The following is a 20,012-nucleotide window of genomic DNA, read 5'->3' as shown; positions in this document are numbered from 1 at the left end:
AGTGTGAAACAGAAGCCTGTAATTGTTTTACATGATGGTAGGATTGCTGATATCTTTTTCTGTCTCATAAACATCCAAGGTTTCAGGTACATCTTGCTACTTCTACTTACACTTAGGTCACACTACACATGCATGTACAAGCATATATTTACACACCCCTCTGGGTTTTATTCTATTTTCTTACTAGTTCCTGTTCTTGTTTATTTCCTCTTATCTCCATGGGGAAGTAGAACAGAATTCTTCCTCCGTTCCATGCGTGTCGCAAGAGGCGACCAAAATGCCGGGAGCAAGGGGCTAGTAACCCCTTCTCCCGTATAAATTACTAAATTTAAAAAGAGAAACTTTTGTTTTTCTTTTTGGGCCACCCTGCCTCGGTGGGATACGGCCGGTTTGTTGAAAGAAGAAGAATATATATATATATATATATATCCTAGGTAGTAGGTTGGTAGACAGCAACTGCCCAGGGAGGTACTACCGTCCTGCCAAGTGAGTGTAAAACAGAAGCCTGTAATTGTTTTACATGATGGTAGGATTGCTGGTGTCTTTTGTCTGTCTCATAAACATGCAAGATTTCAGGTATGTCTTGCTACTTCTACTTGCATTTAGGTCACACTACACATACATGTACAAGCATATATATACACACCCCTCTGGGTATTCTTGTATTTTCTTTCTAGTTCTTCTTGTTTATTTCCTCTTATCTCCATGGGGAAGTGGAGCAGAATTCTTCCTCCGTAAGCCATGCGTGTTGTAAGAGGCGATTAAAATGCCGGGAGCAAGGGGCTAGTAACCCCTTCTCCCGTATAAATTACTAAATTTAAAAGAGAAACTTTTGTTTTTCTTTTTGGGCCACCCTGCCTTGGTGGGATACGGCCGGTGTGTTGAAAGAAAGAAGATATATATATGGGATTTAGGGAAATCGGTTATTTTCATATAGTCGGACTTGAGTCCTGGAAATGAGAAGTACAATGCCTGCACTTTAAAGGAGGGGTTTGGGATATTGGCAGTTTGGAGGGATATGTTGTGTATCTTTATATGTATATGCTTCTAAACTGTTGTATTCTGAGCACCTCTGCAAAAGCAGTGATAATGTGTGAGTGTGGTGAAAGTGTTGAATGATGATGAATGTATTTTCTTTTTGGGGATTTTCTTTCTTTTTTGGGTCACCCTGCCTCGGTGGGAGACGGCCGACTTGTTGAAAAAAAAAAAAAAAATATATATATATATATGATGATGATTCCCAGAACCATCAAAGATAACAGATAATATTTTAAAAATTTGGAGCCCAGAATATGCATACTAAACTTTAAACTCACTTCTAAGTCCCGATGTTTTTTCCTGCGCAAAAAATGGGCATCAATCTCGAAGAAAAGTTCGTGTGTGGGAATTGACGATGCAACGCCCAATACCAGCCCCTCACTGTCACGATGACTGGGATGGTTCCAGTACCTCTTCAAGCGACGAATAAGTTCATTCAGGACAACCCATATAGCTGGTAGACTGCATATGAAAGAATATTAATATTTTATGTAGCATTTATCAATTGTAACACAATATTTATGATCAGACTACAATGATACTTCAACATCTTTCTTGGTGGTTCTTCCCAATACAGGTGCTTCTCAACTTACATTCCAGTCACTCCATCGTAAGTCAAAAATATCATGAGTTGCATATGAATATTTTTTTTTTTTTTTTTTTTTTAAACAAGTCGGCCGTTTCCCACCGAGGCAGGGTGACCCCAAAAAAAAAGAAAGAAAATCCCCAAAAAGAAAATACTTTCATCATCATTCAACACTTTCACCACACTCGCACATTTTCACTGTTTTTGCAGAGGTGCTCAGAATACAACAATCTAGAAGCATACACATATAAAGATACACAACATATGAATATATGCTAAATAAATAACTACTGGCAAGGGACTAGTAACCCCTTCTCCTGTATATATTACTAAATGTAAAAGGAGAAACTTTCATTTTTTCTTTTGGGTCACCCCGCCTCGGTGGGATACGGCCAGTACGTTGAAAGAAAGAAGAAGAAAAACTACTGTTACTGAATAAGTAAATAAACAAATAATTACTGTAACTAAATACCAGTATTGAAAAGTAAATGGATACAAATTATGAAATTGCCGCTTTCAAAGTAATTGCTTTTGCACCATCGTAAAGTATAAATATCCTAAGTCAAACCATCGTAAGTTGAGGAGCACATGTACTTGTGTCTGTCTCACCTTATGTAAAAATGCAATGCACATAAAAGGCCCCAAGATCAAGAATTCATTGCCCAAACAAGCAAAAGGTACCTTGTCTCTGCCAATCAATTTAGAGCTATAATTAAAAATCACCTCATCTCCCAAACATAGCTACACCAACACTTTGCTATACCAAATAAAACCAACTCATCCAACTACTTCTGTTTCTTCAACCATCTCGTATAATGCTCCCACAGCCTGAAATCGTAAAATCAGTTTGAAACTACTTAAGAAATCCCAATTAACTTAAGATCACTAAATCAGTTTGACATATTAATATGCACCTAAAATTGTACTATTGTAAATTGTAATAACTAATATTTTTTTGCTACCTCTCTACTACAGATTTTTCTAATAATACTTTTTGTACCTATTTTTTGTAATAATGTTTAATTAAAATTCACCGCTCCATAACTTATGTCTAGTTTAAAGTAGTGTGAAAGCATTATGATTGGTCTGCCCAAAATGCTCATGCATGCTAGTGGCTTTCTTTGTGTGTAGCAATATTTTACTATATGTAAACTACAGTTTCTATACTACACAAAGAAATAAAAATTTAGAGTTTTTCATTTTGATTTTGATACATCAAAAAACAACCTCTCATCTATATCTATGACACCCACTGTTCACCCATCCTGGTGTCCCGTGGCCTAGTAGGCAATGCTCTGGCTTCACACATAGTGTCCGTGGTTCGGTCCCTGGCACGGGTGGAAACATTGAGCATGTTTCCTTACACCTGTTGTCCCTGTTCACCTAGCAGTAAGTAGGTAACTGGGTGTTAGTTAACTGTTGCAAGTCACATCCTGGGGGATAAGACTAAAGGACCATAATGGAAGACAGACTGTGCTCAATGACATACTGCCTTTCTTGAGTTATCCTGGGTGGATAACCCTCCACCTGGAGTTTACCTGGAGAGAGTTTCGGGGGTCAACGCCCCCGCGGCCCGGTCTGTGACCAGGCCTCCTGGTGGATCAGCGCCTGATCAACCAGGCTGTTGCTGCTGGCTGCACGCAAACCAACGTACGAGCCACAGCCCGGCTGATCAGGAACCCTCCAGGGTTAAAAATCAGAACAAAATTCTATCTTATCCTTTTTTGACCTTTATTTTCTTCATATTACCTTGATCTCTACCTCATTATTCAGTTCATCATTCAATCATTTTCTCTCTTTTTTTTTTTTGTAACACATAGGCCGTCTCCCACCTTAACCCTTAAACGGTCCAAACGTATATATACGTTTTTTCAACATCTGAAAGTGTGTAAAAAAAATGTAGATCATCTTTTTTGTTTTACATTTGAAAATGTGTAAAAAACTTTTATCTACATTTGCTTTTTTGTTATATTTGAAAATATGTAAAAAAAAGTAGATCTACTTTTGTAGCACTACGAATTTGAACGTCGATCTGTTTGGACCGTTTAAGGGTTAAAAGAAAAACGAAAGTTAGAAATATTCACTAACACAATTCTTAGCGATAATCACTAACACACACACACACACCAACCTGTCTGACTGCAGACGATATCTGTTAGTGGTGCGGGAAGAGAGGATAGTTATGTCAGCTCCACTATAATATTGAAAGCCCAGTGCTGTTCCTACGCTGGAGTCTGATGTCAAATCTGATACAAAAAAGAAAAAATGAAAACAATAATTTTTCGGATACGGAATTCTAGCATGGTAAAGATATTTATTATTGCAGTATTATTATAATCACGGGGAAGTGCTAAACCTGTGAGGGTCACACAGTGCATGGGGAATGGAATGAAATCAGGTTTAATCCAGGGAAGCCAAGGTTATCTTCAATTCCCTGGATCAACAATCAAGCATCAGCACCATGATACCTTGAAAGTAAAAAAAATATTAAATTTTTTTAACACGTCGGTCATTTCCCACCAAGGCCGTGTGGCCTGAAAAAGAAGAAACACTTTCATCATTACTCACTCCATCACAAATGAGAGTATAATTAGTTTTTAGTGAAGGGAAGTTCATTGTTATTACTATAAAAGACAACTCATATCATGAGGGCACAAGAGCTAGAGCTCATCCCATCACTTTGTAAACTCCAATAAATCATTATAGGAATTATTATTATTATTTTTATAGTTATGCAAAACCACTTAACTTTATGGGTCACACAGTGCCTGGGAAGTTTAATCAGGTCTGATCCAAGGAAGGGGAGAACAGTTAATTCCCTGGATCAAGCACCTGTTAACAACATGATGGGGACCCCTCACTGAAGGATACAGAATGACGAATGCTAGAATACAAGCATTTTTGAATTGTGCACCAAAGCATACAAAATACATATATGATCTACTTCGCTCAGTTATATCCTCCTTACTTTTTCAGTTACTTTCCACATATAAAACATGTTTAACTAAATGCTAAATAAATCTAAACTATCCACTATCCATGATAGTATGAGCAGCAGCAGCAGTTGTGATGGGTGCACAACATTAATCTAAACTATCCACTATCCATGATAGTATGAGCAGCAGCAGCAGTTGTGATGGGTGCACAACATTAATCTAAACTATCCACTATCCATGATAGTATGAGCAGCAGCAGCAGCAGCTGTGATGGGTGCACAACATTTTGACCATGGAGGTCACTCAGCACTCATTACAATAAAAAATATGTAACACATACAATACAAACAAAGATAAATTTACCAACAAATGCTATGAACATAAGTACTCAACAAGCACAAATATAATCAAACCAGGTTAAAATAACCAGCATCATTTTAAAAAACTTTAAATTATTTATGTCAAAAGACTAAAAGTTGCCCGAGGTCCCCATGATGCTGCAAGGTGTGACAACACATGCGATGTCTTGCTACAATGTCAACATACCAGGAAATAACTCTGGTAGGTTGACAGCATCCTTGTTAGTAGAGATGGTGATCTTATGGTCCCCCTCCTTGGTTGGCATGCTAGGCTTTACCACAAGTTGCAATGGAAGCTCCAGCTATGGGATAACTGGCATCAATTATTGTGTCTAATACTGAAGAAGAAATAATGTATTTTCTGACATTTTGTGATGATAAAAATACAACATTTAGAGATGTTATATATTTAAAATATGGGGTTAAACAGCAGGTTTGTATTAGAGAAGCCCCATGTACACAGCTTCTTACACAGATAAAAGATAAAAGACTAATTATTATAGCAATTTTGTATAAAATTACAATACATTACATAGTTAAGATACTGAATATACATCATGCATATGCAAACTAAGCACTGTGAAAAAAAAATAGTAAATATCCACAAAAGTGCTTGGAAATTCACTATTTTTTTTACAGTGGCTATTTTTAATAATATTAATATCTTTATTTACTACAGTACAAGAACATGTACAAGGTATACAGGCCTAGCTGACATCAATGACATACTACTATATAGAAAGCTGCTTGTTATGCCGAGCATTTTGGGCAAATTATGTCAGTTTTGTCCCAGGATGCAACTCACACCAGTCGACTAACACCCATGTACCCATTTTACTGATTGGGAACCTAGACAACTAGTGTGAGGAAACACGTCCAGTGTTTCTACCCCTTCACTAGGAATCGAACCTGGACCCTCGCTGTGTGAAGCAAGAGCTTTAGCAATCTTACTGCATCATTGTATATCATGTACAGTAATACCTATCTATATTCCTAAAGCCTCCTCTTCACATGGAACATTCTTCTAAGTGTGACCATGACAGCAAACTTTCTATGCAGCTATATACAGTGGACCCCCGCTTAATGATCACCTCCCAATGCGACCAATTATGTAAGTGTATTTATGTAAGTGCGTTTGTACGTGTATGTTTGGGGGTCTGAAATGGACTAATCTACTTCACAATATTCCTTATGGGAACAAATTCGGTCAGTACTGGCACCTGAACATACTTCTGGAATGAAAAAATATCGTTAACAGGGGGTCCACTGTATAAGCAAACCTTTCTGATCTCTCACATTCCCCTTACACTCCTTCACTCTTTTCTTCCAAGTAATTAACCATCTACTCATCAATACCTCCTCAAAACTCCTTAATATGAATCCTCACTGCAGTCACAAGTTATTTTCTCCACGTATCCAAATAAACGTAATGTAAAAATATACCACAGTGAAAAATGGAAAAAAAAAAAACCCGAGCGCTTTTATATCATGAAGATGTGTATGTAAGAGCATGAAAGCGCTCAGGTTTTTCCCAGTTTTTCACTGACATTTTTATGTGTAGTATACACAATCATGCATTTTACAGTGATATCTTCCATTATTGTAATGTATCTTATATTAGTGATGTTCTAGATTTAAGAAGTATGAAAGCATTATGATTAGACTGACTGAAATACATTACATACATAGTGGCTTTCTTTTGTGCTTATTATTGAACCAAATTTTGTATCAAATTATGCATATCTACTGTAATTCTTGTATTGCTCATGAAAAATAAAAAAAATAATTTTAATTTTATCCTGAATGAATGTAAGATTTTATTCCTGTGGGAGGTAAATGACCACAATGCTTATTAATACTTTTTTTTTTATTAGCACACTGGCCGATTCCCACCAAGGCAGGGTGGCCCGAAAAAGAAAAACTTTCACCATCATTCACTCCATCACTGTCTTGCCAGAAGGGTGCTTTACACTACAGTTTTTAAACTGCAACATTAACACCCCTCCTTTAGAGTGCAGGCACTGTACTTCCCATCTCCAGGACTCAAGTCCGGCCTGCCGGTTTCCCTGAATCCCTTCATAAATGTTACTTTGCTCACACTCCAACAGCACGTCAAGTATTAAAAACCATTTGTCTCCATTCACTCCTATCAAACACGCTCATGCATGCCCGCTGGAAGTCCAAGCCCCTCGCACACAAAACCTCCTTTACCCTCTCCCTCCAAGTTTTCCTAGGCCGACCCCTACCCCGCCTTCCTTCCACTACAGACTGATACACTCTTGAAGTCATTCTGTTTTGCTCCATTCTCTCAACATGTCCAAACCACCTCAACAACCCTTCATCAGCCCTCTGGACAAGTTTTGGCAATCCCGCACCTCCTCCTAACTTCCAAACTACGAATTCTCTGCATTATATTCATGCCATGCATTGCCCTCAGACATGACATCTCCACTGCCTCCAACCTTCTCCTCGCTGCAACATTCATCACCCATGCTTCACAACCATATAAGAGCGTTGGTAAAACTATACTCTCATACATTCCCCTCTTTGCCTCCAAGGACAAAGTTCTTTGTCTCCACAGACTTCTAAGTGCACCGCTCACCCTTTTCCCCTCATCAATTCTATGATTCACCTCACACGTCCACTCCCAAATATCTGAATACATTCACCTCCTCCATACTCTCTCCCTCCAATCTGATATGCAATCTTTCATCACCTAATCTTTTTGTTATCCTCATAACCTTACTCTTTCCTGTATTCACTTTTAATTTTCTTCTTTTACATACCCTACCAAATTCATCCACCAACCTCTGCAACTTCTCTTCAGAATCTCCCAAGAGTACAGTGTCATCAGCAAAGAGCAACTGTGACAACTCACACTTTATGTGTGATTCTTTATCTTTTAACTCCACGCCTCTTGCCAAGACCCTCGCATTTACTTCTCTTACAACCCCATCTATAAATATATTAAACAACCACGGTGACATCACACATCCTTGTCTAAGGCCTACTTTTACTGGGAAATAATCTCCCTCTTTCCTACATACTTTAACTTGAGCCTCACTATCCTCGTAAAAACTCCTTTTCCAAATCCATAAATGCCACAAAAACCTCTTTAGCCTTATCTAAATACTGTTAACTTATATGTTTCACTGTATTAATAATACAGAAATAATCATACTGTGGGAGCTTTAGGTAATAGACATCTGAAGCCAAGGTAAAGTGTTTGCAATAAACCTACTAGCAGGATACTTGTCACATGTCAAAAAGTATAAAGAGGAGCTCTGAGGTTACACTATATTCCTATCTGTAGTTAGCAAAGCTTCATTTGGATTTGCAGCACAGTTCTAGTCTTCATATTGCAGAATGGAAATAAATGTATTGGAAAATATGTAAACACAAATGAATGTGATGTAAATGGTTTTGAAAACTCACAAGTTGAAGAATGAGACATGTGCAACATTTGGGTATCTTTATTGAGGAAACATTTGGCCAGCCAGAGTATAACAGTAAAGGTGAGGAGAAGTTTGAGGTAATCAGTTCCTCAGCATTGAGTTGACTTCAGGCTGAGGGACTGATTACCTCACACTCATATTTTTTTTAAGTGTTCTTCTCTGTATTGGTCTGAAGAAGCCACTGGCTAGCAAAAATGTTTCCTAAATAAAGGTTCCCAAATATTGCATAAGTGTTTCATTCTTCAAACAAGAATGACTTTAATCAGGCCCTTGTATTACAAGTCTTTCTTACAAAGACAGATTCCAACATGAACTTGCATTTAAAAACAAAGTTGTATGTACCATAATTACAAAAAATTTTCAAAAAAGATGAATTCAATTATCTGAAGAAAGTCATTTGCATTTACAAGTAAACTGAGAGTATTATGAAATATTAAAATACACTTACATTCACTGTGATAATTTGTGGCATACCCGTATGTGTTACATAAGAGGTGATGAGGCTCACAGAGAGGCTGGTAGGTATATAAGGCTCCTCAAAGTAGAACTTCACCATGATTTGGCTTGAGTCACCTGTTGCACAATAATTTTGGAAAAAAAAGGTGCTATTATCACTAAACTATAATGACAACTTTTCACAGATAAGTATCAAAATATAACCAAAACCATAACATTAATTATTATAATAATAATTAAAAGTTTCAGATAAAATTCTTGCATATGCATAAGAATGTCTATACCAGAGCAAGATACTTAGATCATAAAACTGATGGTACACAATATCAACAAACTGATAAGACACATGTGCAACATTTGGGTATTTTACTGCCTAAAGATTTCACCCGCACAACAGACTTTTTCAGTCGAAAATAACAAAAGGTGAAAAGAAAAGTTGCAAAAGTTATTGGACAAGTTTGGGAGGGTGTGTAAAGGTAGAAAGTTGAAAGTGAACATGGATAAGAGTAAGCTGATGAGAGTATCAAAAGGTTTAGGTAAAGAAAAATTGGATATCACATTGGAGGGAGGGAATATTTAAGAAGTGTATGTTTTCAGATACAATGGCATCGGTATACGTTAAATCCGGTATTCGATACATTTTAACGCAAAAATTTTGTTTTGCCACTCGTTAAAAAACCCGCCACACATGATTCGTCTGGGACGTGTCCACGTGTGGCCTGATCTGCTCCGTGCGTGCCAGTGTTTACAAGCCAGCCAGTGTGCTCACATCTAAGCATACATTCCATATTATCACAGTGTTTTTGGTGCTTGTTTCTGCAAAATAAGTCACCATGGGCCCCAAGAAAGCTTCTAGTGCCAACCCTTCGAGAAAAAGGGTGCTAATGACTATTGAAATGAAGAAAGAGATAATTGCAAAGTACGAAAGTGGAGTGCGTGTGTCGGAGCTGGCCAGGTTGTATACAAAACCCCAATCAACCATCGCTACTATAGTGGCCAGGAAAACGGCAATCAAGGAAGCTGTTGTTGCAAAAGGTGCAACTTTGTTTTCGAAACAGAGATCGCAAGTGTTAGATGTTGAGAGACTGTTATTGGTGTGGATAAATGAAAATCAGATAGCATCTCTCAAGCAATCATTTGTGAAAAGGCTAGGAAGTTGCATGAGGATTTAATTGAAAAAATGCCTGCAACTAGTGGTAATGTGAGTGAATTTAATGCCAGCAAAGGTTGGTTTGAAAGATTTAAGAATCGTAGTGGCATACATAGTGTGATTAGGCATGGTGAGGCTGCCAGTTCAGACCAAAAAGCAGCTGAAAAATATGTGAAGGAATTCAAGGATTACACACACAGTGAAGAATTTAAACCTGAACAAGTGTTTAATTGCGACAAAACAGGCCTGTTTTGGAAGAAATTGCTAAGCAGGACCTACATTACTCAGGAGGAAAAGGCACTCCCAGGACATAAGCCTATGAAAGACAGGCTTACTCTTCTGATGTGTGCCAATGCTAGTGGTGATTGCAAAGTGAAGCCTTTATTGATGTATCACTCAGAAACTCCCAGAGCATTCAGGCAAAAGAATGTCCTCAAGGCTAATTTGTGTGTGCTGTGGAGGGCAAACAGTAAGGCATGGGTCACTAGGGACTTTTTCTATGACTTGTTACACCATGCATTTGCCCCCAGTGTGAAAAATTACCTAATTGAAAAGAAATTAGACCTTAAGTACCTCCTGGTATTAGACAATGCCCCTGGTCATCCTACAGACTTGGCAGAGCGACTTTCTGGGGACATGAGCTTCATTAAGGTCAAGTTTTTGCCTCCTAATACCACTCCTCTCCTGCAGCCCATGGACCAGCAGGTCATTTCCAACTTCAAGAAACTGTACACAAAAGCTATGTTTCAAAAGTGCTTTGAAGTGACCACAGAAACTCAACTGACTCTAAAAGTGTTTTGGAAGGATCACTTTAATATCCTCAATTGTATAAACCTTATAGGTAAGGCTTGGGAGGGAGTGACTAAGAGGACCTTGAACTCTGCTTGGAAGAAACTGTGGCCAGAATGTGTAGACAAAAGGGATTTTGAAGGGTTTGAGGCTAACCCTGGGAATCCTATGTCAGTTGAGGAAGCCATTGTGGCATTGGGGAAGTCCTTGGAGTTGGAGGTTAGTGAGGAGGATGTGGAAGAGTTGGTGGAGGAGGACAATGACGAACTAACCACTGATGAGCTGCTAGATCATCTTCAACAGCAAGAGGCCAGATCCGAGGAAACTGATTCAGAGGAGGGGATAGAGAAATTGAGGAAGTTGCCTACTTCACATATTAAAGAAATGTGTACAATGTGGACAAAGGTGAAAACCTTTATGGATGACAATCCCCTCACACAGTTATTGCAAGCCGTGCTGGTGACTATTACAATGACAATGTTGTGAACCACTTTAGAAAAGTCATAAAGGAACGAGAGGTACAGGCCTCTATGTACAGATATGTTATGCGACAGAAGTCCACTGACTCTCAAGCTGGTCCTAGTGGCATTAAAAGAAGAAGGGAAGTAACCCCGGAAAAGGACTTGCTACCTCAAGTCCTAATGGAAGGGGATTCCCCTTCTAAACAATAAGTTCGACACTCTCCCCTCCTCCCATCCCATCAATCATCACCAGATCTTCATTAAAGGTAAGTGTTATGTATTCTATTGTTAGTAGAGTACTACAAACTGTGCATGTCTTCTTCAGTTTGTGTGCATTAAACTTAATATTTCATGTGGTAAATTTTTTTTTTTCATACTTTTGGGTGTTTTGAACGGATTAATTTGATTTCCATTATTTCTTATGGGGAAAATTAATTCGCCTTCCGATAATTTTGGCATATGATGAGCTCTCAGGAACGGATTAATATCATATACCGAGGGTCCACTGTATTTGGGAGTTGACTTGTCAGCAGATGGGTTACGAAGGATGAGGTTAACCATAAAACTGATGAAGAAATAAAGGTGAGTGGTGCATTGAGGTATCTGTGGAGACAAAAAACGTCATCCATGGAGGAAAAGAAGGGAATGTACAAGAGTATAGTGGTACCACTACTCTTATATGGATGTAAAGCATGGGCTGTATATGCTGCAGCGACGAGGCGGCTGGAGGCAGTGGAGATGCCGTGTCTAAGGGCAATGTGTGGTGTAAATATTATGCAGAGAATTTGTAGTGTGGAAATTAGGAGGTGGCGTGGAGTTACTAAAAGTAATAGTCAGAGGGTTGAAGAGGGGCTGTTGAGGTGGTTTTGTCATTTAGAGAGAATGGAACAAAGTAGAACGACTTGGAGAGCACATAAATCTGTAGGGAAAGGAAGGCGGGGGTAGGGGTCATCCCCAAAAAGGTTGGAAGAAGGGGGTAAAAGAGGTTTTGTGGGCAAGGGGCTTGAACTTCCAGCAAGCGTGTGTGAGCGTGTTAGATAGGAGTGAATGGAGACAAATGGTTTTTGGAACCTGACGAGCTGTTGGAGTGTGAGCAGGGGTAATATTTTGTACAGGGATTCAGGGCAACTGGTTAGCCAGGGGTTTGGGATATTGGCAGTTTGGAGGGACGTCTAAGCTGTCGTATCTGAGCACCTCTGCAAACACAGTGATTATGTTTGAGTGATGGTGGAAGTGTTGAATGATGAAAGGTTTTTCTTTTGGGGTTTTTCTTTCTTTCTCAGTCACCCTGCCTCGGAGGGAAATGGCCGATGTGTTACAAATAAAAAAAACCACATAGCAAGACTGAGGGACTGATCACCTCAAGTCTACAACTACTACTATTACCACCACCACCACTACTACTATTACCACTACTATTACCACTACTACTACTAATACTACCACCACCACTACTACTACTAGTCTCTATTATTATTATTTTTATTATTATTTTTCAACAAACTGGCTGTATCCCACTGAAGCAGGGTGGCCCAATAAGAAAAACGAAAGTTTCTCTTTTTAAATTTAGTAACGTATACAGAAGGGGTTACTAGCCACTTGCTCCTGGCATTTTAGTCACCTCTTATAACATTCATGGCTTACAGAGGAAGAATTCTTTTCCACTTTCCTATGGAGATAAGAGGAAACAAACAAGAACAAGAACTAGTAAGAAAATAGAAGAAAACCCAGAGGGGTGTGTATATATATGCTTGTACATGCATGCAGGGGGGGATATAGTGTTGGAGTGGTTGGTACTTTTATTTAATAAATGTATGAAAGAGGGGAAGGTACCTAGGGATTGGCGGAGAGCATGTATAGTCCCTTTATATAAAGGGAAAGGGGACAAAAGAGAATGTAAAAATTATAGAGGAATAAGTTTACTGAGTATACCAGGAAAAGTATACGGTAGGGTTATAACTGAAAGAATTAGAGGTAAGACAGAATGTAGGATTGCGGATGAGCAGGGAAGCTTCAGAGTCGGTAGGGGATGTGTAGATCAAGTGTTTACATTGAAGCATATATGTGAACAGTATTTAGATAAAGGTAGGGAAGTTTTTATTGCATTTATGGATTTAGAAAATGCATATGATAGAGTGGATAGAGGAGCAATGTGGCAGATGTTGCAAGTATATGGAATAGGTGGTAAGTTACTAAATGCTGTAAAGAGCTTTTATGAGGATAGTGAGGCTCAGGTTAGGGTGTGTAGAAGAGAGGGAGAATACTTCCCGGTAAAAGTAGGTCTTAGACAGGGATGTGTAATGTCACCATGGTTGTTTAATATATTTATAGATGGGGTTGTAAAAGAAGTAAATGCTAGGGTGTCCAAGAGAGGGGTGGGATTAAATTATGAGGAATTGACACAGTTACTTTTTGCTGATGATACTGTGCTTATGGGAGATTCTAAAGAAAAATTACAAAGGCTAGTGGATGAGTTTGAGAATGTGTGTAAAGGTAGAAAGTTGAAAGTGAACATAGAAAAGAGTAAGGTGATGAGGGTATCAAATGATTTAGATAAAGAAAAATTGGATATCAAATTGGGGAGGAGGAGTATGGAAGAAGTGAATGTTTTCAGATACTTGGGAGTTGACATGTCAGCAGATGGATTTATGAAGGATGAGGTTAATCATAGAATTGATGAGGGAAAAAAGGTGAGTGGTGCGTTGAGGTATATGTGGAGTCAAAAAACGTTATCTATGGAGGCAAAGAAGGGAATGTATGAAAGTATAGTAGTACCAACACTCTTATATGGATGTGAAGCTTGGGTGGTAAATGCAGCAGCGAGGAGACGGTTGGAGGCAGTGGAGATGTCCTGTCTAAGGGCAATGTGTGGTGTAAATATTATGCAGAAAATTCGGAGTGTGGAAATTAGGAGAAGGTGTGGAGTTAATAAAAGCATTAGTCAGAGGGCAGAAGAGGGGTTGTTGAGGTGGTTTGGTCATTTAGAGAGAATGGATCAAAGTAGAATGACATGGAAAGTATATAAATCTATAGGGGAAGGAAGGAGGGGTAGGGGTCGTCCTCGAAAGGGTTGGAAAGAGGGGGTAAAGGAGGTTTTGTGGGCTAGGGGCTTGGATTTCCAGCAAGCGTGCATGAGCATGTTAGATAGGAGTGAATGGAGACGAATGATACTTGGGACCTGATGATCTGTTGGAGTGTGAGCAGGGTAATATTTAGTGAAGGGATTCAGGGAAACCGGTTATTTTCATATAGTCGGACTTGAGTCCTGGAAATGGGAAGTACAATGCCTGCACTTTAAAGGAGGGGTTTGGGATATTGGCAGTTTGGAGGGATATGTTGTGTATCTTTATACGTATATGCTTCTAAACTGTTGTATTCTGAGCACCTCTGCAAAAGCAGTGATAATGTGTGAGTGTGGTGAAAGTGTTGAATGATGATGAATGTATTTTCTTTTGGGGGATTTTCTTTCTTTTTTGGGTCACCCTGCCTCGGTGGGAGACGACCGACTTCTTGGGAAAAAAAAAAAAAAAAAAAAAAAAAAAAACATGCATGTGTAGTGTGACCTAAGTGTAAGTAGCAAGACGTACCTAAAATCTTGCAAGTTTACGAGACAGAAAAAAAGACACCAGCAATCCTACCATCATGTAAAATAATTACAAGCATCTGTGTTACACTCATCTAGTAGGACGGTAGTACCTCCCTGGGCGGATGCTGTCTACCATTCTACTACCTATCTTTATTATTAGTAAGTAAGTAAGTAACTGTAACTGTATTTGTGTATACCTGAATAAACTTACTTACTTTTTTTTTTTTTTTTTTTTTTAAAGTAAGTAAGTTTATTCAGGTATACACAAATACAGTTACATAGAATTATCATACATAGCAGCATATGTGTAGAGAACCTGGGATAACCCAAAAAAGTCAGACAGAGTGACTTATTTCCATTGGGGTCCTTTTACCTTATTATTATAATATAAAGGTTATAATATTTTCTTATTATTCTATAATGAAGTTAACATCTTATTATCATACTAAAAAGACTATCTACTACACGAGGGTCATTAAGACTATCTACAATACGAGGGTCATTACTAGGAATAAGGTAAAATTTACACGTATGTTAGATAAAAAATAGAAAATCATTCCCCTCCCTTTCTGTAGCTACATTCATCAGACACCTTTTGGCACTCTTCTTGAACTGGTTCATGCTAAGACTGGCTTTGATATGTGCAGGCAGTCTGTTCCATTCCTTTATTGCTGTACAATAAAAGGTGTTTGAAGCCTGGCCACTGACTGTGGGTACTACAAAGTTGTGCTCTCTCCCTCTAGTACTATGATTGCTTTGGTTCCCACCCTTGACAAAATTGACAGCAAGATATTCTGGACATTGTTTGTGAGCAATTTTATAAACATGATTTAGCTTCAGTTGTTTTACTCCGTCTTCAACATTCAGTATATCCAACTGCTGTAATTCATCCTGGCCTACATGCTCTCTTGGTCCCAGCCCCAGGATGAATCTTACGATTTTGTTCTGGGTGATTTGCAGTCTATCTTTCAGTTTTTTTGTCAAGGCAGAGTACCATGAAGAGCAAGCGTAATCCATATGGCATTGTATAAGGGCTAGACACAGGGTCCTGCGAGCCTCAGTAGGTAGACACTGTGCTTGTCTATACAGGAACTTCAGTCTGGCATTCGCTTTCTTTACTACACTGTTCCCTATCAATTCTCCTGACATGCATGGGTCAAAGGGAATTCCCAAATATTTTACTGATGAAACCAAAGTGATGGGCTCCCCATTACATTGAACATTAAAGTTATTATATTTATATTATATTATTATATCTGCATGTATTTACTAGAAGCTTGTTGTGCAGGTAAAATGCTTCAGCAATAAATAAATTCAAGTTATGAGCATGTGACTTATCCACCATTGGAGACGGATACACACATATTGTACGCAGAACAAACGTGTCTTGAGTAACACCGAGAGGTTTCTCCACAGCAATGTTGACTCTGACATTGTTGAGTGGTGTGTGAGCTGTGAGCCGCACTACCACAGGCACGGCAGGAACCCCGCCATCAGGATTCTGGACACGGGTGTTCCCTGTCCATGTTTCCAGCTGTGTTCCCACTGTCGCAGATACCAGGAGGTCGCTCTCACCTCGATTCATGCTTACCAATGCCCCTGAAAGTGCAAGACATTGTACACTATGGTAGAATTACCAACCAAATGTTGGGTAAATGGATATAGATGCAACTAATGTGACATGTTATCATGGCAATGTTTTGCTCTCCAGGGCTTGACAAAGCTCCTGGAGAGCAAAACATTACCACAATAAAATGTCCCATTACTTGCATCTGTGTCCTTGTACTGCTCCATAACCTGTGTCAATATAGAGTAAGAATTAGGATTAGTCTGCCCAAAATGCCTAGGCATGCTAGTGGCTTTCTTTGTAATCAATATTTTATAATATGTAAACCACACATTGTAAGTTTTGCAAGGAAATAAACATTTTCATTTTCAACATTAATAAAGAAATCCAAAAAGACAAAGCAATATGAAAATAAGCATGCATGAGAGAAAAAAAAAGATGGCATGTACATGCAAGTTGCACTAACTAACCAACTCGGTTAAATGCCAACACTGAATTTATGCTCAGTACTAAGAAGGAATTAGAAAACAACAAAAATGAAAGAATATGAAAGTAGTACAAATTAAAAAAGTGCAATATTCAGTTTAAAAATATGCAGTAGACTATATAACAGTGATGCAGTGTAGATGTTGTTACTAAGATGAACCATCACTGATGTTGTCACTAAGATGAACCATCAATGATGTTGTCACTAAGATGAACTATCACTGATGTAGCACAGATGTTGTTACTAAGATGAACCATCAATGATGTTGTCACTAAGATGAACCATCACTGATGTTGTTACTAAGATGAACCATCACTGATGTTGTTACTAAGATGAACCATCAATGATGTTGTCACTAAGATGAACTATCACTGATGTTGTTACTAAGATGAACCATCAATGATGTTGTTACTAAGATGAACCATCACTGATGTTGTTACTAAGATGAACCATCAATGATGTTGTCACTAAGATGAACCATCACTGATGTTGTTACTAAGATGAACCATCAATGATGTTGTCACTAAGATGAACCATCACTGATGTTGTTACTAAGATGAACCATCAATGATGTTGTCACTAAGATGAACTATCACTGATGTTGTCACTAAGATGAACCATCAATGATGTTGTCACTAAGATGAACCATCACTGATGTTGTTACTAAGATGAACCATCAATGATGTTGTCACTAAGATGAACTATCACTGATGTAGCACAGATGTTGTTACTAAGATGAACCATCAATGATGTTGTCACTAAGATGAACCATCAATGATGTTGTCACTAAGATGAACCATCAATGATGTTGTCACTAAGATGAACTATCACTGATGTAGCACAGATGTTGTTACTAAGATGAACCATCAATGATGTTGTCACTAAGATGAACCATCAATGATGTTGTCACTAAGATGAACCATCAATGATGTTGTCACTAAGATGAACTATCACTGATGTAGCACAGATGTTGTTACTAAGATGAACCATCAATGATGTTGTCACTAAGATGAACCATCAATGATGTTGTCACTAAGATGAACCATCAATGATGTTGTCACTAAGATGAACTATCACTGATGTAGCACAGATGTTGTTACTAAGATGAACCATCAATGATGTTGTCACTAAGATGAACCATCAATGATGTTGTCACTAAGATGAACCATCAATGATGTTGTCACTAAGATGAACTATCACTGATGTAGCACAGATGTTGTTACTAAGATGAACCATCAATGATGTTGTCACTAAGATGAACCATCAATGATGTTGTCACTAAGATGAACCATCAATGATGTTGTCACTAAGATGAACTATCACTGATGTAGCACAGATGTTGTTACTAAGATGAACCATCAATGATGTTGTCACTAAGATGAACCATCAATGATGTTGTTACTAAGATGAACCATCAATGATGTTGTCACTAAGATGAACCATCAATGATGTTGTCACTAAGATGAACCATCAATGATGTTGTCACTAAGATGAACCATCAATGATGTTGTCACTAAGATGAACCATCAATGATGTTGTCACTAAGATGAACCATCAATGATGTTGTCACTAAGATGAACCATCAATGATGTTGTCACTAAGATGAACCATCAATGATGTTGTTACTAAGATGAACCATCACTGATGTTGTCACTAAGATGAACCATCAATGATGTTGTCACTAAGATGAACCATCAATGATGTTGTCACTAAGATGAACCATCAATGATGTTGTCACTAAGATGAACCATCAATGATGTTGTCACTAAGATGAACCATCAATGATGTTGTCACTAAGATGAACCATCACTGATGTTGTTACTAAGATGAACCATCACTGATGTTGTCACTAAGATGAACCATCAATGATGTTGTTACTAAGATGAACCATCACTGATGTTGTCACTAAGATGAACCATCAATGATGTTGTCACTAAGATGAACCATCACTGATGTTGTCACTAAGATGAACCATCAATGATGTTGTCACTAAGATGAACCATCAATGATGTTGTCACTAAGATGAACCATCAATGATGTTGTCACTAAGATGAACCATCAATGATGTTGTCACTAAGATGAACCATCAATGATGTTGTTACTAAGATGAACCATCACTGATGTTGTCACTAAGATGAACCATCAATGATGTTGTCACTAAGATGAACCATCAATGATGTTGTCACTAAGATGAACCATCAATGATGTTGTCACTAAGATGAACCATCAATGATGTTGTCACTAAGATGAACCATCAATGATGTTGTCACTAAGATGAACCATCACTGATGTTGTCACTAAGATGAACCATCAATGATGTTGTCACTAAGATGAACCATCAATGATGTTGTCACTAAGATGAACTATCACTGATGTAGCACAGATGTTGTTACTAAGATGAACCATCAATGATGTTGTCACTAAGATGAACCATCAATGATGTTGTCACTAAGATGAACCATCACTGATGTAGCGCAGATGTTGTCACTAAGATGTACCATCAATGATGTACTGTAGATGTTGTCACTATGATGAACCATCAATGATGTTGTCACTAAGATGAACCATCAATGATGTTGTCACTAAGATGAACCATCACTGATGTAGCGCAGATGTTGTCACTAAGATGAACCATCAATGATGTTGTCACTAAGATGAACCATCACTGATGTAGCGCAGATGTTGTCACTAAGATGTACCATCAATGATGTACTGTAGATGTTGTCACTAAGATGAACCATCAATGATGTTGTCACTAAGATGAACCATCACTGATGTTGTCACTAAGATGAACCATCACTGATGTAGTGCAGATGTTGTCACTAAGATGTACCATCAATGATGTACTGTAGATGTTGTCACTAAGATGAACCATCAATGATGTTGTCACTAAGATGAACCATCACTGATGTTGTCACTAAGATGAACCATCACTGATGTAGTGCAGATGTTGTCACTAAGATGAACCATCAATGATGTTGTCACTAAGATGAACCATCAATGATGTTGTCACTAAGATGAACCATCAATGATGTTATCACTAAGATGAACCATCAATGATGTTGTCAGTAAGATGAACCATCACTGATGTAGCGCAGATGTTGTCACTAAGATGAACCATCAATGATGTAGCATAGATGTT

At 38.3% G+C, this 20,012-nt stretch overlaps 1 protein-coding gene across 2 annotated transcripts in view; it reads right to left on the bottom strand.

Annotated features, from left to right (window-relative positions):
• The window catches only part of BBS9 (Bardet-Biedl syndrome 9), an 81,285-nt gene that overhangs the window by 31,154 nt on the left and 30,119 nt on the right, over nucleotides 1-20,012 (bottom strand). For both annotated transcript variants that reach the window (XM_070100418.1, XM_070100419.1), the window contains 5 exons: nucleotides 16,179-16,415; nucleotides 8,823-8,947; nucleotides 5,107-5,221; nucleotides 3,756-3,870; nucleotides 1,317-1,500 (listed from right to left, as the gene is read on the bottom strand). In XM_070100418.1, the coding sequence (XP_069956519.1) occupies nucleotides 1,317-1,500; nucleotides 3,756-3,870; nucleotides 5,107-5,221; nucleotides 8,823-8,947; nucleotides 16,179-16,415 (776 nt within the window). The remainder of the gene's footprint in view (nucleotides 1-1,316; nucleotides 1,501-3,755; nucleotides 3,871-5,106; nucleotides 5,222-8,822; nucleotides 8,948-16,178; nucleotides 16,416-20,012) is intronic.

This window comes from Cherax quadricarinatus, chromosome 72 (assembly GCF_038502225.1).
Source record: "Cherax quadricarinatus isolate ZL_2023a chromosome 72, ASM3850222v1, whole genome shotgun sequence".
In the NCBI taxonomy this organism is placed as follows: Eukaryota; Metazoa; Arthropoda; class Malacostraca; order Decapoda; family Parastacidae; genus Cherax; species Cherax quadricarinatus.
Note: the sequence above shows the minus strand (reverse complement) of the source record. Positions and strands in the feature narration are given on the sequence as shown.